Source organism: Protomyctophum bolini, assembly GCF_963924005.1.
Source record: "Protomyctophum bolini genome assembly, chromosome: 2".
NCBI lineage: Eukaryota > Metazoa > Chordata > Actinopteri > Myctophiformes > Myctophidae > Protomyctophum > Protomyctophum bolini.
In genome coordinates this window covers 39,232,594-39,260,358 of record NC_137863.1, presented here as the reverse complement: position 1 = coordinate 39,260,358, position 27,765 = coordinate 39,232,594, and the positions used below count along the sequence as shown (strand labels likewise).

Genomic DNA, 27,765 nt, shown 5'->3' with positions numbered 1-27,765 from the left:
AAATAAAAATGTGCTTTGATTTGATGACTTTATTTTCCTGCTCAGACAGGATTTTTGTAGGAAAGGCATAAGAATAATTTTCCAAGGGTATAAAAAAAACACCATCCAACAAAATCGGTACGCAGACTTGGTCACAGAGTATAAAATCGGGATCTTTTGGTGAATGGATTTGCAAAAATCCCCCCCATTCTCTAGGTGTATTCATTTGACTCTCTGTCTGCTTTCATTCCCCGTCGGCCTATCCAGCAGTTCATTAGTGCCAATACCACATTGTCTCAGATCCTTTCACGGCTTTGCCTTAATACCCTCATCTCTCTCTTAGTGTACATCTTGTTCATTCTCCAGTATGATAACCTAAAACCTTCAATGTAACATGTTTCCCCTTGCTCTGACTAACCTCTTCGGGTCATTTTAAATTCGCTTTAGTATCTCACTTCTTCTTGCCCTTCTGCTGTGCCGGTTCAGGGCTCTTCCCCTCTGCCAAAGCCAGCTGTTTTTTTAGGTCCAGTAGTATGGCCACCTCCGCCGTGAGCACGGCCTTCTCTGCCTTTTGGGCCTTCAGCACTCGCACCTTGTCCCCCTGCAATAGATAACCCAGTTATGAAACTCTTGACAGAGAGTGAAAAACTTGGAACACAGTTGGACATTAAAACGGAGGCTGTATAAGTTCTTCCTTATCTAGTTAGTGATTAACTGAGGGAACCGCCGTCGAATGAATCAGTCAAAGTCCGGTGATTGGTTCCAAGCTTTACATTTCTGTGATTCAAACCTTTTAAGGGATTTATTTATTTACAGCTTCTGATTTGGTGTTTGGTGTTACCTCTTTTGTGTCCAAAATAAAACTATAATTTCCAATTAAAATCAAGAAACAAAAAAAAACACATATAAAAAAAGAATACTTTTAAATGCATACCATTTACAGAATTCTCTAGGTTGTCGAACACAACAGGCTTGACATAACGTACTGTAAATGCACCAGACTACTTCGCAACGCATTTCGAGTAATCAAATTCAGATATTTTTTCTTGTGACAACCGCGGTCTGACTTGTGTTTATATTGTAATAAAGGCGATGGGTCGCACGTTAGTTTCACTGATTAGGCTGCATGGCCGAAACGTCCGTCATTCGATGTTGTAAAGAATAAAAACTAAAATGCAGTCTTGGTGTGTACGACCCATCACCTTTATTACGATATTGAGTTATCAAATTCAGCAATGTGGCAATAATGTTTTTTGTCATTAACAATGTCCATTGTTAATGACATTAACATTGTCTTTAATTTAACCTTTGGACACAATAGCACTCTTGTCAAGTCAATTATTTAATGATTGGCTCAGCATGGCACCAGCCAGGGATCTCACCTGTTGGGCCACGGCCTCTGTGAGCTGCTTGGCTCGCTCTGGGTCGCCACCGCTCACCGCCGCCACTGTGGCAGTAGTGACCGGGGTTGGCGCAGCCACTGGCGTAGCCTCAGCGCCGTTCTGTGGCTTTGTCTGCGGGTGGAAATGAACAGACAATGATATTCAGTTCGAAAGGCTAATTTATAAAAGCTATGGTGTGTGTGTCCCTCCCCCCCCCCCAAGATATTATGCATTTCATTTTCCAATGATAACCATCCATCACCGACAATGGCGACCAGATTCGTGAGTCGTGACTGTATGAACTGAAGCAATTGCAGGTGGAAAGCGGGATGTGTGAAATGCCTCACAAATTTAACAGCATTAGGTGAAGTGAAACCGCTAATGTTAGTGCGTGTGGAGGTTAATGAACAACTACAGCAGCATTAAAATGGGCTTTTCACACACACACACACACACACACACACACACACACACACACACACACACACACACACACACATACAACCTTGGATGCCTTCTTTACAGGGGGTTCATCCTCAGGCTAGAGGCAGGAAGGATTGAGGAGAAAATTTACATCGACAAATAGGTGTTGGATGTACAGATTTGTCCTTTTTTTCTATAGCACAGGGGTTCCGAGACCCAAAGGGAATTTGTTGTCTCCCCTGGATCCAAACTTAAAGATACATTATGTTTTAAAAAAACAAGAAAAAAACATGAATACTGGTTATTATATTTTTGGGAAGAAATTGTAGCATAGGTAATTAAAAAATAAATAAAAAAAATACAAGGGATATTAAGAGATCTCGGACCCATTTTTGGTTCACGTTAGGGAAACACTGCTCTAGCAAGGTTGCATGCTACATTTACATTTTCATGGTTTGCTTTCCCTTTCGCTTTCATTTTACCAGACAAGACACTTCAAATTACAATAAATTGACTCAAAATGACAGCCCGTGGCTCATGGGTTAAAGCGTCACGGTATATCCTTATTATATTTATGTCATTATTCAGAAATAGTCAACCTTCATCTTATCAACCCTGACTGAGCACCCCACGCATGCCATTATGCATTATTAATGTCAAATACCTGCTGTCCACCGAACCTCTTCTTCAAAGCCTCAATCTGGTCTGTCTCTAGCTTCTGGAACAAAGGACTGACCTGGGGAGAGAAATATTAAAATTAGATTTTAAACGGAATATTAAAAACAACAACAAGATCCAACAACATTGAATGACGCAGTGGGCCGTCGCACAACCGACTGACTATAATACAGGCTCTATGTTCCTCTTGGAACATAGAGGATCAACAGTGTTCAATAACCGATTCATTGCATGGTCAAATCGATTGATAGCGATATTGCAATACAAGCTTCCAGTAGGGTTTACCTTACACCCGATATTATACAGTAACTGTGATTCAGAGTACAGATTCAGACAAAACAGTGGATTCTGATTATTAGGTCTACTGATTAATTATTTTAACACATTAGTTAAAGAACTTAAATGTAGATGTAACATTCATTTTTACGTAACATATTTTCAGCTTGTATGCTTTTATTTGTTCTACACTTTGAGCCTTTTGAAGGCTTCCACAGAAGACACTATTGAATCTACAACCTTCAATCATCTCAACATGAATTTTCGGCCTCACATTCAAAATTAAATATTATAAAATGAAATACTGGCTAAACAACATCAGGATATGCCATAACGATTTGACCAAATTATTTTGTAAGGCTTGATACAGATACTGTATCATGAATGATTAATCGTGCAACCCTAAGATCAGTCATGGCAGTTGACAATGGAGGTTGATATGTGATATGTGTAAGAGAACAAAATCATTCTGCCCTAAAAAGCCAAAGTGCTGCAGTAACCACACTTTTGGACACATTGACATAATTATTGTTCTCAAAAGGTCAACCCAGGCATTATGATTTTGGGGGATGAACACATACCTCTTAAAAACAGATATGCAATTATGACGATATTACTTATAAGTGTATTTATTTAATTATTATTATAGATTTTTATTTATTTATTTAGTTATTTCTGTTTGATTCACTGTGCCGTTCTTCCACCATGGCTTCGTAGGGCAGAACGAACGAACGAACGAACGAACAACATAAGCTGCTTCTCCTTCTGGAGACCTCAGTAGAACAGAGAACATGTCAACAGTCTGATGGAGAAAGGTGTCACCACAAAAACATGTCACCGCAATTTAGTCCCGGAGTGACAAATGGCCTGAGAGAAACTCCATGCGCCGCGACTGTCTCCCAAGACATAACGGCTAGGATATGGTGCACGTGAGAGACACTGTGTGTGTGCTTCCTCTAGCGGAATGCATTGATTTAACCATTTTCACCCTGGCATACCAAAATGTTGTTTTTTATCTTTACAAAATAGCAGATCTACAAGCTCGAGCTACCAGATCGGCTATTTTCAAAACATCCAAAGTATACAATAAATAGTGCATAAGTGGTTAATACTGTAATCGCAGTGCCCTGAAAGTGTAAATTCAATTCAGATGCTGCTGTTTAAATGTGCCGTGTGTGTATATGTGTTTATATGTGTGTGTGTGTGTGTGTGTGTGTGTGTGTGTGTGTGTGCGCGCGCTAGGGCCATACTCACAGTGCCAATGCGGTGGCCAGCAGGCAGGGTACAGACGAAACTGCCTGTACCTTGCAGAATGGTGTTGATGCACGCCTGAGGGGCATTGAGCTGATCTCTGATGGTTTGGCTGACCGTCGGCAGGTATGGCAACATCATCACAGACAGCAAGCACGCAATATTCACAGACACACCGGTCACTGTGCCTGCTCGTTGCCTGCAGACGCCGCCCAGAGAGAGAGAGAGAGAGACATCAATTGGTCACATCTTAAATTAGACAAATTTCAAAAGATATTTTCCCTTCTAAATGGGACAGAAATGACAACTTGATGCTCATTATCCTTGACGTGCACAAGTCATATACTGTATGAACGTAACGTTTTTCTTATTGAGATTGTATTACCCCCCCCCCCCCCCCCCCCGCTCATTTCCCACATTTACCGATCCTGAGCGAAAGCACTGACATTCATGAATATTTCTCTGTATTTCAACAGAGGACGGCTGAGTCTTCTGTGTTATAACGGAGAGTGAGAATTGCACATGCAATCGGTTCACAAACTGCAACACTTAGAAATGTGTAAGATACCGATCGTCGATATCGGGAAGAAACCTTGCATCTCCGTATTTCATATGTTGTATGTCCCCCGCCGTAAATTAATGGCCTACTTCCACATGCAAGAGCGTCACGCGAACGCAACAGCCGATCTACAAGCTCACAGCGCGTCACGTCATCGGCTATTTTTGATTTTTCAATCTCCATATATGGGCATAACTGGTTTCTGGGTCTGGCACAAAAATTGACCTTTTTTACGTTTTCAGGCCTGAAACAACAGAGCTTCTTAATACGGCACAGTTGAGAAGCAGGAGTTAGACTATTAATCTGTTGTCAGTGAGGTCAGATGTAGATTTGCTGGCCGGCTCCATATATGCAGATGATGGTGATGATCCAGTCTTCTCCATGTATGGCTATCCTCAGGATTTGTTGAGGTCAGTGTCGTGATTAACTAACTAACTGACAGGAAATGGACGTGTTCATAGTAAATACGACTTGCGGTCGCAATAATACTAAATTAACGTATCATTAAGGAAGGAAATTTGAGAACATTGTCCATCGACTTAAAATTTGGGATGTGCTACCATTTGGGGATTTTTCGGAATTCCTGTTTTTGAAAAATAATAACGTCACTGGATCCATTGGAACACAGGCTATTTTGTAACGCTTTTGGACATGCCAAGGTGTCCATGCGACAGCAGGTACGTCCGGGGAAGACAGGCGACAGGCTCACCTGTCGGCGTCTCCTCCTTTGATCTTCTTCCACGGCTCGTTGTCCTGGATGTACTGGTTGCCGTGGCGAGAGATGTTCAGGATGTGTTTCAAAGCGTCACGGAGTCTGCCGGAAAACACATCAGGAGACCTCGATGAGATGATGAAGCTGACTTTGTAGTATGTAATGTACATTAGAACCAGAAATGTGTACATATACTGTACTTGCAGCAACTGCAACAAAAGTGAACTTGCCACATATACTGTATCCAATTGTCAAGAACAGCTACCAGTAAGACGCGCAAACGCGGGAAGCGAACGCAGCTCGTACATATTTAAGTTAAGTTATTTTTAAGTTAAGTTTTTAACTTAAAAAAGGGGGGACAGACACACGGACACACGGACACACAGACAGACATGATCTGCTAGGTCTCATAGTAAGAGCTTGCTCACTGCGTTCGCAATAAGCTGTATTCCCTGTTAAGACCAATTAATTTGGCTACTCAGCAAATTATACGTCATAACCACTGAAATTACCACTGAAATTTTTACATTTTCAGATTTGTTCAGGGGTAAATAAAAGTTGACCTAATTCCAGTGCTCCACTGCTTCTGACCAGAGTGAGTTTTAAGTGATGGTTCTTACTTGACTTTGTCCATGAGCTGGATGTACTGCCGCAGCTCCCAGCCCACCTGGGCCAGCAGCTTCTTGTCCTTGTCCTGCAGGTCCATCACAGGCACACAGCCCTCGAAGAACTTGCCCACAAACATCCCCGCTCTGGAACACACAGATTCATCAAGCAGAAATTAATGAAATACTTATACACCCCACGTCTGAAACATTTTGTTGGCTCAGAAAGAAAATCTGCAAGAAACACATTATGCGTTCACATTTAATGAGAACACAAACATTAGTAGATGCACAAACTTGGAGAACACGCACACGCACACACACACACACACACACACACACACACACACACACACACACACACACACACACAATGTCCCTGGTTTCGGACCAGCCTCAGGAGGGGGTAGAGGTGTTTTGACAAGGAAAAGCACAGAGAAGAGAGACAGCGAGAGCTAAGTGGTGAGAGGGAAGGGCTCGTTACTTGACTTGCTAATTGTTGATCAATTATGGATCATGCTGCCAGATGTAATGTAGCGCTATGATGTGACTGTAAACTCAAACATCAGTGCACGGAAGCTCCTCATAGTGTGACAGTGAGCTTCTTGTCACCTCTGCAGCCATTATCTTTCCTTTGTTGTCCTTTGTCACTAGTTCAACTGATGCAATAGAAATCTATATTTTATAGATATGAATGTAACATTTCTGTTGATCTATTTGTCTCTGATTCTCATTATACAGTACAGTGAACCACTTTGCTGAGTTATTCATTCTGAAAATACAAATATAATAGAATATAGTTTGTAGTTAAAAGCTGTAACCTTCCTCTTCTACCCCCAGATCTGAACCTGGCTTTGTGCACAAGGGCTCACATTTTTACCATTGAGCTAATAGAGCACGCCTGCTTGCTCAGGGGATACATTGAATCTTTCTCGACCAGCAGGACAACATTTGTGTTAGATCCTGTGTCTAGGTGAGACATGACCTTTGACACAATCAAAATGTCTCAATAGAAGAGCACTGAGACAAAATACAACCACACTACAATTGCATAAGTCATATTGTATCAACATACTCTACCATACAGGTTGGACAAAATTACACATTGGCCACTAGCTAGGATTAAATATGTCTCATTGTCTCCTAGAGTCTAGGACCTGGACGACCCCTGGAGTGTATGTGGAATGCAACTAACGATACAGTAATTAAGGGTTTGGGTTATTTTTCTGCAAGTGAGTACTCTCCAGTCTCCACCCAAGGCAGGGTGCATTCTACAAGATTATTTTTTTATTTTATATTTTTTGAACCAATTAAGCATCAAAGTTACCGTTCCATACCAATTTTTAGGATCAAGGTATTCTGAAAAAAGACTGCTCAGAAAATCTTTGATGTAGGATTTCACCCTGATCTTTAGAACGCATCTGAGGCCGTGTAATTGGGGCTAAATTACACCATCCCAAACAAATGCAGAAAATTAGGTAGCGCATCACTTGTCTGTTGCTGTCATTGACTTTCCCACAAGAACTTGGATCATAAAAACTTTGCAAATATAGACTAGACTGTCAGATTGCGTTTTCTTTCATTTCCCCAAAGACGTTTAGCAAATCGTTATCTTAACCATCTTCCCCCTTCCTTATAACAGAACTAAAACATTAAATTGAGTCGCATCTGCAAGGCAATGTGTTTATAAATCAGCTATTTTCGTCCAGTGACGTATAAATCAGGCTTTATTCTGCGCATTCCCCATGGCTGCTAAAAAGATTTGACCACGACTGCCTTAAGAGGCTTTGTAATCATACCTGCCATTCTTACATCTTTATTTTCCTTCCCTCTTGATCTTGCTAAGCCAAAATCATGGAAATACGAACAAAACCATAAATAAGATATTTCCAGTGGTTAAGGTGCATAGCACATACAATATAGGCAGCCTCTGATGTACTGTAAGCTGCGAACCAAAGGAGATCGAGCTTACGAATTTGTTGCACCTACGCAGTGGAATGATTTACCACTCTGCTTGAGAAACGCTGTGTCTGTTGGCATCTTTAAGAAGCTACTGAAAACGCATTTGCACCGCAAACATTTTGGCTTGCTCCAGTGATTTCTATGTACTGTTCTATCTTATCTATTTCTAGGTACTGTCTTTGCTGCTCTGTTTCTTATTTCATTGGGTTATTTTTGATTGAGATGTTCTTGTTTTATTCCTTTTATTTTATTGTACAGCACCTTGTAACAACTGTTTTGAAAGGCGCTCTATAAATACAATTACCTTACCTACCTTACCTTACCCTGACAGCGAGTCATTCCCAAACCCGGGCGGAACGTTGCTGCGTGTCACTCCCCGACTCTCACCACATTTCCTGTCAGTCTAAACTATTCTATCAAAATCAAGGCAGAAAAGCCCCTGCCCCCCAAAAAGAGAATTCCTGCCCAACCTGTTGATGAAGTTTCCCAGGTTATTAAGCAGCTCAGAGTTGTTCTTGGTCGCCATGTCTGCCCAGGAGAAGGCGGAGTCCTGGCTCTCTGGACGCACGTACAGCAGGTAGAAGCGCCACACGTCTGAGGGGATGCCCGTTTCCTTCGCCATGTCTCCGAACACGCCCACGCCACGGCTCTTAGAGAACTTGGTATCCTCGTAGTTCAGATACTCTGGGAGGAGGATATGGGACGAAACGTTTACAGCGCAAAGAAACAACTGTACTTGGACTTACATTTTTTCTTGTCTACACAAAAATAGCCTATTTTTACAAGCTTGTAGATATGCTATTTTTTGGCTAACATTACCCCCTGAATATGGATGGCTGGGGTCAAGTGATTAAAAGCCAGTGAACATTTTCAAATGTTTGTCATAATGAGTCCAAATCTGTACACGCCAATAATACTGTGAATGGCATGATCTTTGTACAGTCTGCAGCCAGTGAACACCTATCACAATGTGCTGTCCCTCAAAATGATCAAATAACTAATCCTTGAGGGAAGCTTGTTAGTCCAAAACCATTGCTTCTTTTTTGTCATCGATTTAAAAAACGTGAAAAAGCTGGAATATGGAGATACAAGGTTTCTGCCCGACAGCAATAAAATCAAACAATCCCTAGATATAAATTAACCTTCGTTTTTCTCGCACACCAGTCAGTCAAAAGCCGGTAGAATGAAGCCAGATTGGTTACCATCTTTTGGTGTCTATTTGTACGTCTCTAAATGTTTTGATGAATTGAACAAGGTGGACCCTCTTGTAAACAAGTGTAATGCTTAATTGGGTCGTCCACTCAGTTAACATTCTTTGTATTGAGTGTGTGCTTGAAATGTAGTACTGTAATTCTGCAAACTGTTAATAAATATTTCAATCAATCAAACAAACCAGTGGCGACGAGGTGGTTGACCAGGGTGTAGTTGTCCTGAGCGCCCAGCAGGGAGCATGGGAACACCACGCTGTGGAACGGCACGTTGTCCTTGGCCATGAAGTTGTACAGCTCCACCTGGTGGCCACAGGGAGACACAGCCGCACGGTGAGGATGATATCATATTAGATCATGGTGAGATCATCCAGTTCAAAGGGGACTTATCTGCGCTCTCCAAACCCCCCTATCTAGCTTTCCCTCTATCTGCGCTGTGTATATAGGCCAACGCACGCTTGCTATCTGTACTTCTGACACACACACACACACACACACACACACACACACACACACACACACACACACACACACACAATTGAGCCCAGATTACAGGAGTCGTGGGGCTTTAACGAGACAGCAAAGAGAGAGAGAGATGAGATGACTCAGTGTGTGAAGTACAGTTTGGTTGAGAGAACAAATGCTTGAAGAGATCTTTCTATTTTATTTATGGGGCTTAAGTGCTTTGTGACTTTGCACTCTCATAACATCCATGCATGTGGAAAGCTTGGATCTGTTAAATGCTAAGACTAAACAATCGGCCGTAACCCTTCGAACATTACCGTCTTTCTGCCTGTAGTCCTGTTTCAAAGTGTGCTAAGCGCTTATGCCCCAGGGGGGCTACGGCACACACTTCATTCATTGTCTGATTAATAGCGGAAATACTGATCTACAGGTTCATAATGCCTCGTGATGCAACGGGTTGAATTTGTAGATCTGCTACTTGAGCTATAAAATATTTAAAATAAACGCCTATGACAGGTTGAAAATGGTGAAACAAGTGTTTCATAAATATTAGCACATACTGGCATCATATTGTCATAGCCTTCGAAACGTTGTCTACATTTTTGTTACAAGGGCAGCTAATCCAAGAGACAATCTTGTGAAATCCGACCTTCCCAAAAGAGCAACCCACTTGTCATATCTACTCAGTGGTAACTTCCTCTGTCACAGTTGTATAAATGTCATGTCATTCTTTAATAAAGGGCAAAGTGGTATTTCTTGTCACCACCTGACTGGTAAGGACATGAAGGTTTACGGGACAATCACGCGTAGCACCAAATATAATGTGTAATTACTAAAACTAGTCCGTCGCCAGCCTACTCGGGGTCTTGCAAGTTAGGAACGATGCAAGTTCCCCAACCCATTGTACAATGCTTCCCTTATCTGATGTACTCCCGTGGTCAGGGGGGGGGGACCCAGTGGTAGCCAGGTCCCTCAACCTTATCTGTAAGTGCCACGACCACAACCCCCAGAGTCTGTGTCCTGCCCGGCCTTGCTTAGGGGGCGCTGCCCCGAGAGACTTAAAGACGAGACAGAGAGAGGACAGCGAGGTCGCAAATACTATTACTACATGGCGATGACAGACGGGCCCAGGTGGTGCCAGGGTGGCCTGTAAGTAGTAGTATTTCCGACGTAGACCGACCTGTTACCGCCGTCGTAGAATGGGATATTGTGAAACCGATGAACTGTGCCCAGTCATTGTGTGTTTCAGTGTCGACCAGAGGAGTAGAAGAAATAGATGAACTGTCCCTCCCTCCCATCCTTCCACCTGCTGGTTTTATTTTGTTTTATTGTTTTATTTTGTTTTTGTGCCCTTTTTAATATAATTAGGTTTCACAGGTTTTACAGGCATTTTAGAAGCCACTGTATTAGTTTTAATTCAAATAAAGTATTGTTAATCTGTTGCCATTGTCTCTGTTTTAAGTTTTTGCCTTTTTAATTAGCAAGTTGTCCCACAAACCCGTTTTGCCTTGTTTTATATTTATATAATTTTAATGGAGGACCAGACCTCTTAAAAGTGTGGCGTGGTCGGCTGAGTTTTTAAGCTATTAGCACCTCTGCACTTTAACACAATTATTGTATTTTATTGGTAAATGTATAAGTATTAGCTCTTTTAGTGCTTTGGTGTTTTTAGCTGGTGTCCCTACAACCTACATTTAGTGGGCATAAAATAAAGAGAATCGCAAACCTTCTGAGCTGAGATGAAACAGACTGAACAGCAGCAGCAACAGATGGAACATACAATTATTGAAGAACCCTCTGAATCATATCCCTTTGGGTTATTGGAACACTTGTAAACGCAACTCTTTTGCAAGTTGTTTTTACTGGCAACCAAGAGGCAAAATGCTACACAGTGCACCTTTTAAAATAACACGAGAAACTGGGGTTCTTGCTATTGGCGAGCTTCACCAGCGCAGAGTATTTTAGCCTGGTATCTCTGGTGTGTTCCAGAGCCCCTGTCGAAGTCTCAGCTGAATCATTCAGGTTCTCCTCCACCTTACGGCGTCCGGGCACAGTCTTAAGTTCATACATTAATAACCAGTGAGACGCGCAAACGCGGGAAGCGAACGCAGCTGAGACCCTGCAGATCATATCTGTGTGTCTGTCTGTGTGTCTGTCCCGCTGTTACTGTATATGTGGACCTGGCCCCTTTTGTGCCCATATATGGAGCTGAGTGGACCTGGCCCCTTTTGTGCCCATATATGGAGCTGAGTGATTGCTGATGCAACACACTCCATATTTGGATAGCGGGACAGACAGACAGACAGACACACACACAGACAGACATGATCTGCTAGGTCTCATAGTAAGTGCTCACTGCATTCGCAATAAATAGCTATTTCATTGGAGAAATGTCCATGTTTTGCTTTTTCTCAGTAAATCTTTGGTGAGTCAGCGCCAAGATAATAATATTCTATATAATGAGATGAGCACATTGATTCCTCACTATTTCACATATTCTATATCTATCCACAATGCAATTCCCAGTAGTAATTTGGTCAAAGGAACGGTTTCCGAAATCTGGAAAAACACGAATGTCTGTGTCTGATTGTCCGTGGAGGACGCAACTGAAACTTTGTGTGTTTTAGGGGGTGCGAGCACCAGCTTCCCTGATTGGCCAACCCGACCAGCTGGCTTTAATTATTGGTTGAACTTTGCGTTGCTTCGTCAATATAAATATAAATAATACGCGTTTCTGACTAGATATCTCTATATTTTGTCAATTGGTCGTATGCTAGTGGGTACTGCGCATCAGGGACTCTGACAACAGGTAAGAGTATTGCATAAATGGGTGGGACATTCATGAATTCCCAACTTCCATAATTTCTGAGTAGGTCAATGCCCTTTCTAGTTCGTCTATGAATCTTCATGCTCAAATATGGAGATGCTTGAAGTCAACCCTCATAGATGACTGACATATTATACTGGCACCACAGAACTGAACTGATAATTGTACAATACATTAGTTCTTTCATAAGAGTACGGCTTGCAGTGGATTATCCCTTACACAATATATTGGAGAATTGTACTATGCTGCGTCTTTTTTGTTTTTTCACGGTGTCAACCACTGCGACATGTGGCTTTGTGTGTGTATGTCTTATTGTCTTACCCCCATAAAAAAGTAAAGAGACAAAAATAGATCTAGAATGTTCACACAACACCTCACAAGCTTGTAGATCTGCTCTCTTTGCAAATGCTTGAATATGCCTATAATGACATTCCCAAAATTGGAATGCAAGGGTGAATGTGGTTAAAATATTAAACGTATTGTAAGTGGAAAATATCCAGTTCTATTCTGCTAAGCCCAGTGTGCTCGTTAACAGTAACACTGCTATTGCTTGGGCTGAAGGAGTGAATATACGGTTACTGCACCTGCTGTGGATTCTTCCACCACTTCTCCCATTGGTCTGTGTAGTTGGCGGTGATGGACAGGTAGCCAATGGGGGCATCAAACCACACATAGAACACCTGCAGAGGCAAGAGCACAATCAGGACGTGCTGCGGTCTGACTGCTGTCTACTACTGCATGGAGTATTAATGTTCCTCCATGTCTTTGTATGGCAATATATTACTTATAGATCAATGGAATTGTGTTTGCAATTCCGTATGCTATAATGCTGGAAATAAGCCATGGCACCAAAAAATACAATAGCTTAAAAAATAATTGGTTTGTTTTTGTACAGGTTTTGCGCTTGTCCAATCTGGGAATCCATCGGCAAAAAAAAAGGAAAAAACTGCACAGGGGTGCCTATGTTACAAAAATTTATACATGCTCTGAATACCCCTGCCGACAGATTCAGTGGCGCAGCTCGAAATGTGCTTTTGAGAGATTGGCGTTTGTCAGAGTCAGAAGGTTTTATTTGTCACTCCTCATACACAGCGAAATGCAATTGTGTGCGGTCCAAAAAGTGCTGTGCTACAACAACAATGACGGTAGTATTTACTGATAAGATGTTTTGTCATTGGGTCAATATCAAATGACACAAAAGTGTGTCGGACAATATTTACTTAAGTGAGAACAAGATTGGTTTAATCCACCTCACCACCTAGAAGAAAATCTGCAGGGTATTTGTTCTGTTTAATCCCATGAACCCTGTCACGTGTTTCTTTTTCCTGGGCATGTCATGATAACCAAACATTCCACCAATATAGCAGATCTACAAGCTCACAGTGCATTGCAACGACACACTGTGAGCTTGTAGATCGGCCATATTCAGCAAAGAGATTTGCTGTAGAGGGAATAAACAGGGGGACCTACAGTATTATGGACCCCTGTGGACAACCCAGATTCGGCACAAACAAGGGACTAAATTCCTTTCGCTCCTATGCCACCAAAATGTGGAACGCCCTACCAACAGTCATTAAGACATGTGAATCTCTTGACTCCTTCAAAACCGCTCTCAAAGGGCACCTACGGATGGCTGCAAATCGAAACTGGCCTCTGTAAAATCTGAATCCCCCCCCACCCCCCCCTTTCCCCTCACTTATGTATCTTTTCCCTTTTTGCTTCCTATATGATGAATTCCTGTTCTGTTCTTTAACTACATAGAAGTGTCTATTTGTATGTCTCTAAATGTTTTGATGAATTGAACAATGTGGACCCTGTTGTAAACAAGTGTAATGCTTAATTGGGTCGTCCACTCACAGTTAACAGTCTCTGTATTGAGTTTGTGCTTGGAATGTACTGAAATTCTACAAACTGTTAATAAATATTTCAATCAATCAATCAAAACCGGGCAACTAACGTTTTTACTTCCATTGGCGTGATTCACGTGATAAATTCTAATGTCGATTCCTTTGTGTGAACGTGATTGACATGATACGTTTTGATTCAGAACGGTCTCGCTAATATCTAGCGTAAAGCAGCATTCCTGTCGCTAGGCAACGCTCAGTGTATTTGCCTGGCCAAGATGGCTGCTGCGTAGACTGCTGTAATAGCCGTGATGTTTCGTCGGCGTTATTCCCGGAATTGAGGCTCAGAGTGAGCAGTAAAGGGACTAGCGCCGGAGTCTTTGCCGGCAGTCAAAGTGTTCTAATAATACTCAGAAGCCTTTATTTACCATACATGTTAGGAATTTACTGTAGGGTAAAAGAGGGGCGGGGTTGTTGTGGCTGGCACCACTTGTATAGTTACAGTATGTGGTCATTACAGACCTTCCCTTCAAAGTCAGGGTGAGGTACTGGTGTTCCCCACTTCAGGTCTCTGGTGATGCAGCGCGGCTTCAGTCCGTCCCTCAGCCAGGAGCGGGTGATTTGTTTGGCGTTCGATGTCCAGTCTCCTGTACTGGTCGACTTGTCCAGCCACTCCTCCAACTGGTTCTCCAACTGTGAGGGGGAGAGGTAATGGTGAACTACGACTGACACTGAGTGACAGGGAGGGAGTGCGACATAGTGTGAGAGAGAGACAAGAGTAGCGGGTTCCAGTGCCCAAATAAACTCCTATTGCTTACATTGCTTTTGTTGCCATGTATGTGGATGTGTAAGTAAAAAAACATGTAGCTTTATAGCTAAATCGAAATTAACATAGATGCTTTCTTAAGTTCTTTTATACACAAAGCCATTCAACATGCTTTACAAAGGCATACGCATTAACAGACAGAAATAAAAAAGTAACTTTGGCACTTTACATGGGTTCAGTGGCAGCCTTGGACACCTGGCCTAAGCCTTGTTTCACACTGCACTTATCCCAGAGATTGTGCAGCCCTACGCTAAATGCCCCGTTTGTCCTTAACTGACTTGCGTCACACAAGCCCTTTCAAAACCAGCCTTCGGTACTGGAACAGCAGGTTTAACAATATAATTTCAACACTGTATTAACTTTAACAGTGTGGAAAAAGGTACTAAATAACCACTGGTTCCTGACCATAAGCACAGGGTGAGGACGACTCCAGACACGGTGAAAAGCTTATAAGTGTACCTTGGGCAGGTCCAGGAACAGGTGCTTGGAGGAGCGGATGACGGGAGTCTGCCGGCAGACTTTACACTGGGGATCCTGGAGGCAAAAAAAGAAAAATGGTGCATTTATATAGCGCCTTTATCCAAGGCGCTTTACATAGATTGTGCATTACATTCACCCATTCATACACCGATTGCGGCGGAAGCCATGCAAGGTACCAACCAGCACATCGGGAGCTATTTGGGGTTCAGTGTCTTGCCCAAGGAAGGACACTTCGACATCTAGACAGGAGGAGCCGGGATTAGAACCGCCAATCCATGGATCATTGGACGACCTGCTCTACCTCCTGAGCCACAGTCGCCCCAAGCAGGGTCAACAATGTTAAGAGGTCACTAAGATCAAGGCTAGTCTGTGATGTCATAATAGAGCACCGAAGTCTGACGTCACTTTCAGTAGAGGGCGTCAGTCCCCAGGTTCATGTATTTGTTTAGTTGCATTGAAATCGCCATAGGAGGATTTTTAGATTGCTTCATATAAGAACTGTGTTTGAAAAATAAACATGTCACCCCGGCCGCTTCACTCATATGGATATGAAGAATCAACTGACTGAGAGAAAACGCTAATGTTACTGCTGCTGAATTAGTTAGATTTTCGCTAGAAGCAGACTGTATCATATATGAGTGACTGACTGTTGAAAACGATACAGAGACACCTCCCTGACAATAACGCCGAGACAGCTTGTTTATTTTTGGACCACAACGCTTATAGTAGACGATATTAAGATCACCCCATGTTATTCTCCATAGAGAAATTACTTCCGCGAACCAGGGGAATCGAAGGGATGAGCGAGTTACGTCAGGACTTCGGTGCCCTATAGACTGATGCATTTATATAGTGCCTATTATTCAAGGACCTTTACAATGTGCTTTATGTTAGCCCGTTTGCACACCCATTCATACACGGATGGCAGAGGAAACCATGCAAGGCATCATGATAAACGTCATGTGTGTTTTCTTTTAGACTTAATGTCTGACTGTACCTCTCATGTTCTGTAGTATTCAATCAAAACAAATCAATCAAGAACAATCACACCTGTGTGAACTGTGGCTGCCACATGACATCACTGCTTAAAGCAAACATTAAAAGTCCATAGACTTGGCTGTCAGTGTCAAATGACAGTATGAGTGGGGTCCTATTTTTTAGGGGCACTAGCCCCCTCCTATGTCCAGATTTGGTGTAGTATGTGCACAAACTTTGTCCTACACAAACATTACATTCCCATTGACAATGAATGGACAATTTTACGTCATCGTATCTATTTCACGTCCCGATGATGTACGACGATAAGAGCAAACCTCACTTCACACGGGTGTGATTTCTTTTCCTCATTTCATGACTAAGCCCCTCGACAAACCCATGCTCACCCTGAGCTCTACAGCGTTGATGAGGCGGCCACACTTGTCACACTGGTCCCCGCGGGCCTCTGCGTAGCTACAGTGGGGACAGACCCCCTCCACAAAGCGGTCGGCCAGGAAGCGCTGGCAGCTCTCGCAGCGTAGCTGCTCCACCGTGTCCTCCACCAGGAACCCTCGCTTGTGGAGCCGCCAGAAAATGTCCTGGGCTATCCTTAACGGGAAGAAACACCAGAGGAACTAAAACAGAGTGGGAGTTGACTGACCTCGGTTTCAATGGAATGTGCCCAAGGCGGCATTACAAATGTTTAAATGCCGGCGCAAAATAAAGCATTGAACCAAGTTTCTCGCCGAGGGAGTGAGGACTGTGAACATGATGGCGTTTTGTGTCCCGGCGACCCATAGACTTACTAAACTCTGTTCTGTGCTCATTTCTCTTTTCTTGAGTACACAGGGGATAAGAGGTTTCTTCTAACGGCACAAACAAGTTATATAAATCCTCAGCTGAATATTAAAGGGAAAACAAAAGAAGAATGTGAACAGAGTTCTAGAATTGTGTTTGGAAAAAAGAAGTACTTTGCAATCTTATGCTTTTCATGCTGTACATATAGTACAGACCCTAGTCTATGTACTGTACTGTAATAACAGATTAAAGTCTTTAATCTTTATTGTAAAGGCTGTCTTGAATCACCTTATATTTGATTTGAGAATCTACTAGCATGAACTCACTGATTAGCTTTGAAACAAAGAACGTACAGCTTTCCACACCCATGAGCTTGTGTAAAAAAAAACCTCTATCTCGTCTCATCTATCCAAGTCTGTTTTTGGTGATCTGGAATTCCCCCGACACCCGACAAAGGGGGCCACCTACTCGCTCGCTCCGTTTCCATCACTTACTTTGTCTGCTGCTCTGTGGTGGTTCTGCCAAAGAAATCAAAGTCGATCTGGAACCACTTGTAGATGTTGGCGTGGACGGCGTGGTATTTATCACAGATCTGCTGCGGTGTCAGGTTCTCCTCTCTGGCCTTGTTCTCCGTGGCCGTGCCATACTCGTCCGTACCGCACACAAACAGCAGGTTCCAGCCTCGCAGACGACCGTACCTGGGAGAGGACAGGGTGAGTTGTAGAGAGAGGGAGATTGAGTTATTAAAAAAAAGAGTTCTGAAAGAAATTACAAAAGGGTAAAAGGTATAGACATCCATCAAGCACCTCATACTGTACCTGTAGTAGAGGAAAAAGAAAGACAAAATTGCAGAGGAGGAAAGGTGCTCGAGAGTCATGCATAGAACATGAGAAAGACTAGAGAGTGATGTTTGGTAGTTGGAGACGACATTTAGAGGAGCTAATATTTAACCCTCCCCACAAAGATTTCCCTCCCTGCCCAGCTTCCCTCAGCCAAACATAGCCAACTGTTGTGCTTGTAGAGAATATCAGTGGTTCCCAAACATTTTAGCCTGTGACCCAAAAGAGAGATTAGATGTTTGCCCCAAACTAGTGAAAATAGCAGATCTACAAGGAACCACTGGTACAGATTCTCGGCAAGCCTGAAGCACCCGTGTGGTTTTGAACCCTAGTCTAGAATCCGTATTTTAGTCCTGCGCCACCCAAGCCACATTACAGACAAAAGTGAACAACCAAGATAACAAAGATAAAAAAGAGATTTCAACTCCTACCTGGCGAAGACGTCAGAACTCAGGACACAGCCAATGATGTTACCCAGATGGGGGACGTTGTTGACATATGGCAAAGCACTCGTCAGCAGGATGTTACGCTTACCCTCCTGAGGCAAGCTGACGACAAGGAAGAACACAAATGCAATTTATTCTGTCCCATCTGACCAGTTTTCATCCCTTATTAATTATACGATACTGTAACCACGACATCTGTATCTGTCACGTCGAATAAATTCCTCTTACATCATGCAGAAATGTTGAGCGTCAACATGTTGGAACTTGATCAAACATAAGAAGTTGATTTTCTTGATTAAAATTGTCATGTTGTTCTTGAAACTGTACAAACCGACTTTGAATGGGTTCAAAAGGTCCTGTGGTAATGACAAGTTTCATCAAATAAAAATAGCCTACTAAAGTGAAAGGTTTTCATGCATCTCTTAGATTAATTATCTTTTATTAGAGTTAACTCAGTTCACTTGAACGCACCCAGGGTGCCGGCCCGAAAACGGTTGAGAAATGACAGAGTTACCGTGTGGGGGTCCCTCTACTGTACCCTGTACTGTACTGTCACTGTACTGTACTGGCACACCCGAAATTACCATATATACAGTTAATATGTGCGTGTGTGTTTGTGTGTGTGTTAGGTTGCACACAGGTGGTGGTAGAATAGGCCTAGACCTATTTGACAGTGCATAAACAGCATTGCTTTGTCATTAACGACCATCAGCTGGACGGACGGACGGACGGACGGACGCACGCACACACACACACACACACACACACACACACACACACACACACACACACACACACACACACACACACACACACACACACACACACACACACACACACACACACACACACACACACACTCTGCTGTGGGCAGTTCAGAAACCCGTCCACGACCACCAGTGGCATCATCGTTAGGCAGATTGTTTTTTAAACAAGATTTATTTACGTGATAATAGTTTATCAGACTATAAAGATCAGATTACATAGAGCAGTGATTCCCAAAGTGGGGTTCGGGGACCCCCAGGGTCCTTGAGGCAGTTCCACGGGGTCCCCAGGGAAATGATGGTTTGGAACCAAATGGACCCTTAGGGCCACATGTGGTCATGTAAAGTGTCCATCAACAGCCACGTGTCTTGCCAAAGTGTCTTTGAGGGAACGCATGCATGCATGGAGCCTAAAAACTGTGAGATAGTGGATACTCACATGGGGTGTTTTCTCTCCGTGCTCACTGAGCAGCTGTCCAGTCCTTGACCCCATGTGACGGCAGCTGACTCCATCTCCTCCTCGGTGAACTGACGTTCTCCCTCACCCTGCAGCCACAGAACAAAATGGAAATGACCTGCTACTCTCCAAAAGTAAAGGTTTAACTTCAGTCACTGTGTCCTAGAAACTCCTGTGACATCATCATATTGCATATTGTTTGAAGTGAGGAGTGCATACATCATCATACAGTACATCACATTCCGTGCTCAGCCAATCAAATCATCACAAAAGTCATTCCGGCCAGTCACTTTTTGGCGTCTTCACTTTTCTGCCCTCACTTTTATCTTCAATATGTACTTTGCTCAGCCAACCACAAGCCAATGTTTGTGTTCACACAAACCCGGAAAGCTGGGCATAGGGAGGAGCTAGCGCCCCTCAATAAAAAGAAAACCAGCAGTGAGGTTCCAATTTAACTCTCTGACTTCATGTGTCGTCTATGGCATATTAATGTCACATACGACTACAAATTTGGGTCACGTCCCAACAAGTGCCGTTGACTTCCATTATAAAATGAAGGCTCAATAATTCAAAAAGTATAAAAAATAAATCTGGTCTACTGGGAGTTGTACAAGACATTTCGAGATTAAATCAGGACACACACATCTAAAAAAAATCAATCACATGGATGCAACTGGGACGTATCCTCAGTGATGTATCCTAAAGTCATCAGGGTTTCGGGTTGTCAGAACACTCGCATATCCAAAACAACCTCAAAGTCAAAACTTTCTTTAAAAGAGCTTCAATGGGTCTCAAAGGTCACAAACTGTATTTGACCTGTTCACCTGTTTGAACACCTGTTCAAATCCTCTAACTGTTTTAACAAATGTGACCCACTGAAGCCCTTTAAAAGAAAAGTTAGATAAAATAGCTGTTAAGAGTCGAACAGCTCCACAAGTGGTACAACAGACTGATGGAGAAATACTGATGTAATCCTCCTTATACAGTATACTGTTCTATAGCCTAACAGAGGTTTAATTTACAATCCACAGAGCCAGGTTAATTCTCACCCTGAGACTGAATCTACTTTACAAAGGAGACCGGTAAGCTGTAATGAGTAACTCTGGCCTCACTTTGAACGCTGTTAACTTTTAGTTGTGCAAAAAAACAGTAGGATTTGAAAACAAACTTACAGTACAGTTTGTTTTTCTCCGATGCAGTAGGGATATGAGATACAGGAGAAAGAGTAGCAAGGGCCCGGGGTACATAAGAGAGCATACTCCAGGTATGATGTGGAGTCTTGGTATGTGTTCTACTCTCCAGGCATACCCAAACTATAGTTGTGCTGCTGTACCTCAGTGGGGCTGCTGCTGTGTGTCTGGGGGTCTCTGCTCTACTCTCCAGGCTTACCCAAACTATAGTTGTGCTGCTGTACCTCAGTGGGGCTGCTGCTGTGTGTCTGGGGGTCTCTGCTCTACTCTCCAGGCTTACCCAAACTATAGTTGTGCTGCTGTACCTCAGTGGGGCTGCTGCTGTGTGTCTGGGGGTCTCTGCTCTACTCTCCAGGCTTACCCAAACTATAGTTGTGCTGCTGTACCTCAGTGGGGCTGCTGCTGTGTGTCTGGGGGTCTCTGCGCTGGCTGCAGTGTGGAGCAGGCTGCCTCTGCATGAAGCCCTTCAGTGCCTCAAGGCCATTTCCCTGCAGCGCCTTCTGAGCTGCAGTCTGACAGGCCTGCAGACCGGCCACACGGTCAAACCATGTACGCAGTGCCTTGTGTTCGCCTTGGATAAAAGAGGAAAGGGAAAAGAAAAGTAGAAGAATAAAGAGAAGTGAGGTCAAACACGTGTCAAAATTAATACAAACAAAAACAAAGGACATGTGGGAGATTAAAAGACTCAATAAAGACTTAAGATAAGGCCTTGAGGCCTGGGCCGTGGCTCAGCGGTCCAGGCACCTTGGCCGGTAGTCCGGGTCTGGCAGTGTGGCTGGATGATAACCGCAAGGTTGCCAGTTCGAACCCGGGCTCCCCCAGAGTTAGTGTCGAAGTGTCCTTGAGCAAGAAGACACTGATACCCTAATTGCTCCTGTCCTGATGATGTGCAGGTTGGTGCCTTGCATGGTTCCACCGCCATCGGTGTATGAATGTGCGTGTGAATGGGTGAATGTGCATTCACAATCTATGTAAAGCACCTTGGATAAAGGCGCTATATAAATGCATTTACCATTTCACTTACTTTACATAAAAGCTATTAGCCCAGACATCAATATTAGCAGCATTCACCTGTTAGGGTGGAATCAGACATGACAGGGTGCAGTGATGCCCACAGAACGATATCGGCCACAGAAACAGCTTCCTGAAAACAGAAGACAACTGCATTAGATTCTATATGGATTTTATACACAACTGACGGCACACAATTCTGAATCCAAAAAGACTGAATAAGACCCAGGCTATTTTTCTGTGTGGATTCAGAATCCAGAATGACGTCAAGCTTTGGTCTGACATCAAACATAGCATAAAGCACTTGAACTACTGTATATAGTGTGTGTGTGACGCGTGTGTGGGTACACATCATCTACACTACAGTATACAAGACCAGTTAAAAGTGTTGCATCAGGGTCCTGAATATGGATACCAAGCGTAACTGAACTTTACCATCCCCCATCTCCAAGCAGAAACATACATACTGTACGCACGCACGCACGCACACACACGCACGCACGCACGCACGCACGCACGCACACCAGTGCCATCAGGGATCTCCTCCCCTACCTCGTGAACAATTTAAGATGCGGTACCAGCTTAGCAGTCTAGCAGAAAGCAAAAAGCAGGGGGAAACATTGCCAGAGGGTCCCTGCACAGCACAGAGGGGAAGCTTAGTTCAATCTATGTTTCCAATAATGCATCATGAACTCTAGACTTGCTAATATATAACGCACATACATGTGTGTGTGTGCGTGTGAGTGAGTAGGCGTATGAGCGTGTTCAGTACTTCCTAAAATGTTATTCATGTAGGTCACAGGGTGTGTGTGTGTGTGTGTGTGTACGTACAGCAGTTAGGTATGGTGTGGTGGTCTTCCTCAGGCTTTGGTCCAGGTAGCTGAGGGGTCCCTGGAGGCACCTGGATGCCTCTGCTCGTTTACCCTGCAGCACAGCCATGTGGAGGGCCTCCATAAGCGCCGGCTACACAAATGAAACATTTAAACCTAAAAAATTAAGCACTTTCAACCCAGCCAAATTATATTGACAATTTCCATATTTTCAAAATTGTGAAAATAGCAGATCTTCAAGCTCACAAGTATGACAAGTGGTTAAACCCATTTTGACTTGAGATCATATTCTAAAAATGTCTTCTATATCGGGACAGTTTTCTGAAAAAGCTATGTTTCCATGTCAGTCGTCAGACCTACAAGCTCATATGAGCTATGAGCTTGTAGATCTGCCATTTTTCAATAGGTAAATTATAACATAATGTTTAAAACACTAAAAGGGGTTCCCGCCCCCAAAATGGGTTAAGAGAGAACTGCTTCAGATCAGGCAATGACAAAGTCCAACTTCAAGAGAAAGTCTATTGAGTCTTGATTTACTATAAAACATATAAACCACTCACATTTCTTTATATGAACTCCTCTTTTGAGAGCTATAGCAAAGCTATCACTGTGTAATATGTTTTCTTATCTCGATCAAAACAAAATCTTACCTGAAGCTCCGTGGCTTCCCATTCAAGCCATTGAAGGCACTGGTCACTGGATAGCTGTCCACTCACTTCAAACAGGTACCTGTGTTACAGTGGGATAATTTTTTTTTAAATAGATAATCTCCCTATGTGGCGGAAAATTAAACGATAATGAGGATGATGATTTTCATTAGTCAGAATCAGATACAATCCATTCAGCAATCAGCATGACTTCGTTTTTAATGTGCTGCACACCAAATGTACAGACCTGAGCGAGGCATCTACTAGTACATTAATTTGAGACCTAAATGTGATGGTGCAATTAAAAAACCAAAGGATAATAAGAATGTTTACAGTTGCACTCTAGCCTTACTTTCTTTTCCTGTGCTGGTATTGTTTTAGAGAGAGAACCATGACGCTGGGGTGGCTAAAACCTATTTTGGGGGCACCAAAACTTCCCTATGTAGGAAACACTTTGCCTCTGCGACATACAGTAAGTAGTGTAAGGTATATAGAACAGTAAGTGAGTGAAGTAAACTATACGTATAGACTTCATTCATAAGAACATATTCATTATTGTATTCATGTTAACAAGCCTATGACCAAGCTGATAGTAATTATGATTACTATCAGAATCACTATGATTTATCCTCTACTGTCTCTTACCATACATCATAGTCAAGCCTAATTGGATCTTTCTAAGGAATCAATAACAACATGCACACTTGAGGCATCAAAGCAGCACACACTGTGAACTATCCCGGAGAAAACAACGGTTCAATCGTGCTAATACAATATCCAAAATCAACCCAAGCCAAAATGCCAAACTGGCATCTGCAACGTAAGTAAGTACAGCAGTTAGTAAGAAGCACTACAGGTTACTGACTCGCAGATTGCGTTAGCACTGAAAAGGTGCAGTCCACTGGGCAGAAGCATGGCTGGCAGGGCTGGACGGCTGAGGAATGGCACCACTCGCTCTGGAAGAAAATAAAAACAATGATACCATTAGACTTCATACTTCGTCTGACTGAACTGCAAGATACAGGCCAGTTGTTGTATTTTTCCTTTTACCACTTTCACCCTGGTGTCCCTATTTTGGGCACCGATGAAGATTTCTTAAATTTTTAGAAAAATGGGCTCAAGTGGCTCATGGGAAAAGCACAGTAAGTTTTCACTGTTACTTAATATAACCACATAACCCGTCCCTTTATACTTTGTTTACTGGAATCCCCAATCGTCTACTCTACACTGTACTTTTTAGGAAATAGGGATGGGACGATAATAGTTATCAATTATCGAGAAAAAAAAGCTCACAATAATCATATTGCGGAGACTTTAATTTATCGTAAAATAGTCCTCTCCGTCATATACACTATATAACCCTCCATACTCGATAAAACGCTGTAAAAAAGAGAGCACATTTAGTACGCTCTTATTTCACACGCGTTGCAACTTGCAACGCATTGTGAGCTTGTAGATCAGCTGTTTCTCTCTAGATCGTCCTCAGATGAGCCCTCCATCGTCGCTTCCAGTCGTCCCGGTTCTCCATAAATCTGGGTCTGGGCCAGTTCGTTGGTGCTTTGTGCTCCTGCGTCTTTCTTGAGTACATCCATACTGTGTATGGTAATGTCGGATGTCCTCGTGACCGGTGCCCGTGTGTTGGTTCCCACTAGTTGCTGGCTGGCAGCTCTTGGTGTCTTTGGCCGTGTCCAGAGCCATATAGCTGAGAGTTACACCATTGAGGTGTCAGAAAACAGCGCTCGAGCACATTGTTTTCAACGAGGGCAGCCCAAATATCAGCAATTTTAGGCATGTGTGCAAGATGCCAACTGTTTTAAAGTATTGCACAGTAAGATTACGATATAAGTCGCTGATGATCGCTCACTTCATATTTTGAACGAGAGGCATGTTGAAGTCAGAAATTAAGAGCTTAGTATATCCATCTGGTCAAAACCACGGAGAGCTCCTTAGATTACGCACGCCAAGCCTTTCTTTGTGAACGGTAAACAGGGAAGTGAACGACAACGTGCATGCGCAAAAGAGCAAGGAGTATGGTGCAGAAGGAGGCAAAAAAAAACAAAAACATTCAGAATATTTTTCTCTTGTTTGATATCAACTCGTTGGTTGGATTAGTGATGACGTTGCAACACGTCATACAGTCTAAATTGGTTAAAGCTGGGCTTTAATGAGTCCAGTGCATTCTCCCAACTTCCGTTCCAGGACTCGTTACTCTTCGCCTAGCACTTCGCCAATAGTCTATGTAGAAGAGCCGCCATTGGACTGGCCCCATGGGTTCAGCATTCACTGCCGTATAGGAGAACAGATTCTACCGTTGCATATATGACGCTGAATTTGGTTTGATGGGGGATGTTGGAGTTCCATACAGGGCCCTCCATGCAAGTGCCTTACTCACTTTAAGATCTTGCTCTGTTGAGCTGACCCATGAGCTCAGGTACTTTAAGTCCTTGACTTCAGCAGTGCCTCCTGTTGTCAGGGGTGGATGCTCCAATGGGATGTTAATGTTATAGGTAATAACTTCAGTTTTCTTCGGCATTCAGCCAGAGGCCAACCTTGGCACACTGTGACTACCCTCTGTTCAAGAGCTCCTGAGCTTGTTCCACGTGGTCGGAGAGCAGGCTGATGTCGTCTGTGTAGTCCAGGTCTGTCAGGACTACTGTAGGGTGTCGTCTCGACATCCTTGGTGTTAGGATAACGTCCACTGATGGCCTTCCTTAATGCGTAGTCCGGGACTATGACAAAGAGGAAGGGGGCTAGGGTGTCCTCTTGCAATACCCCATCCATAATAATAATAAAAATGGTGACATGTAATTTATATCGTCCCATCCCTACTACCAAATCTCTTCAGCCGATCTACAAGCTAGCTCACAGTCACAATACAGCTTTTTTTTTCTCAAATGTTTGCCTATTATTACATGCCCAGAATATGTACACTAGGGTTCATGCACGCGTGCGTGCATGCGTTTAGTCTCCCTATTGATGCAGTGTGGCCACAGTAGACCAGATGGTGATTGTAGTCATTACTGGTTATCTGTCTATGTGCGATCCAGCTCTTTAAGGAGAGACACAGCTGGGCTTGGGACTCTTCTGTGTGTTAAGACACAATCAGACTTAACCAGATGAGGCCCAAAGCAGTCTTAGAGCACAGGGACATAATCATGTTGCTAGGGCCAAATTACTCGACTTCGCAGTTGACTTTCCACCAGGCCAAAGATCATGGGAAAAAGACGTCACTAAGTAGTTGGGAGAGTAGTTCTATAATCTGTATTGTAGAGAGGAATGGGCTGTCCTCACCAAGCACTATAAACAACTGTAATAATACAGTTATTGTTTTAATCGCTCTTACACAAGTGGATAGCAGATTCCAAATCACTGAATGATATAGTTAGTGGACAGCTGGGAGCAAGTTAAATGTTTTGGTTAAAACAACAAACATTTTAACGTTAAAAGCACTATATATATTCTTATAGTGCTCCCGACTCCGTTATAAATGTGTCTGCACTGTCTGCTTATAACTTTATGTCATCACTTGTTGATCTGTATGTATCCTTTGTAGACTCCTGTTACTGAACTAACACTATAGCAATGAGACAAGTACTACCAGAATATTTAACTATTTAACACTTGCTTTAACAAAACAATATCAATATCCATACCCTAACGGGGCCATGATTTAAAAGGTATTTAACACATGCAAGGGGTGGGTTATGCATAGGCAGTGAATATCTGTTCTTTCCCATACATACCTTTGTGCCATTTACACAGGCAGACATAACATGTACAGTATGCTCGTACCCTAGCTAGAAGACCATAAACAAAAGGCTCCATAATGCTGCTGAAAACAAATCCTTTAGAACAAGACAAAGAGTGCAGCGACGGGTTAGAGATGGATAGAGGCTTTTCTGGACATTTCTCAAGTGCAGTTGCCAGCTGTCAACTCATAACCTGTCATTCATGTATGTCAAGCAAACTAGATAATGTTGACAGTATCGGTTGCCGAAAACAACCGATCTACAAGCTGACAGGTCGGTTGTAAGACCGATAAAATAGCTTGTAGATCGGTTATTTTCGCCAAGCACCTATATAGGCAAAAGCCAGCCACGTTCTTACCTTCAGGGTTGACATGCTGAACATCACATGTAACTCCTGTCAGTTGGAGCGTCGCTAACGGCTTCAGGCAATGTGGATTGCCCTCACTAACGAACAGTTTCATCTGTTCCGCTATATTGGACCGGTGTAAGAGAATAAGGTCTGGCTTAAATGTGCGTGCAGTATATATGATTTAAAATGGACAAAACTGACCAGCAGCACCACCACTCGCAAGTTTGCCCGGC

General features: G+C 43.0%; 1 protein-coding gene across 3 annotated transcripts; it reads right to left on the bottom strand.

Moving 5' to 3' along the window:
- Positions 1-14: 14 nt before the first annotated feature.
- mars1 (methionyl-tRNA synthetase 1) lies at positions 15-27,765 on the bottom strand. Of its 3 annotated transcripts, XM_080782569.1 has the most exons (22): positions 27,542-27,765; positions 24,300-24,390; positions 23,438-23,516; positions 22,789-22,920; positions 22,018-22,090; positions 21,333-21,517; positions 19,739-19,845; positions 18,521-18,637; positions 17,745-17,948; positions 16,860-17,061; positions 15,457-15,531; positions 14,694-14,864; positions 12,912-13,007; positions 9,221-9,338; positions 8,298-8,511; positions 5,881-6,012; positions 5,258-5,362; positions 3,993-4,188; positions 2,449-2,520; positions 1,867-1,902; positions 1,362-1,493; positions 15-580 (listed from the first exon to the last, which is right to left on the bottom strand). In XM_080782569.1, the coding sequence occupies exons 1-22, from the start codon at positions 27,642-27,644 to the stop codon at positions 431-433; spliced, it is 2,790 nt and encodes a 929-aa protein (XP_080638695.1). In that variant the 5' UTR covers positions 27,645-27,765; the 3' UTR covers positions 15-430. The 3 variants fall into 3 exon arrangements, with proteins under 3 accessions (XP_080638695.1, XP_080638696.1, XP_080638697.1); XM_080782570.1 differs by lacking the exon at positions 1,867-1,902; XM_080782571.1 differs by lacking the exons at positions 15-580; positions 1,362-1,493 and adding an exon at positions 1,758-1,793 and having other exon boundaries at positions 1,834-1,902.

What these genes read in the sequence shown, in the direction of transcription:
- mars1 (XM_080782569.1), bottom strand. Translation starts at nt 27,644, where the DNA reads ATGAAACTGTTCGTTAGTGAGGGCAATCCACATTGCCTGAAGCCGTTA. An exon ending in TGTTCCTGGACCTGCCCAAG is followed by an intron (nt 14,865 to 15,456) that starts GTACACTTATAA and finishes TCCCCCTCACAG; the next exon opens with TTGGAGAACCAGTTGGAGGA. An exon ending in CTGGGAAACTTCATCAACAG is followed by an intron (nt 6,013 to 8,297) that starts GTTGGGCAGGAA and finishes TGTGTGTTCCAG; the next exon opens with AGCGGGGATGTTTGTGGGCA.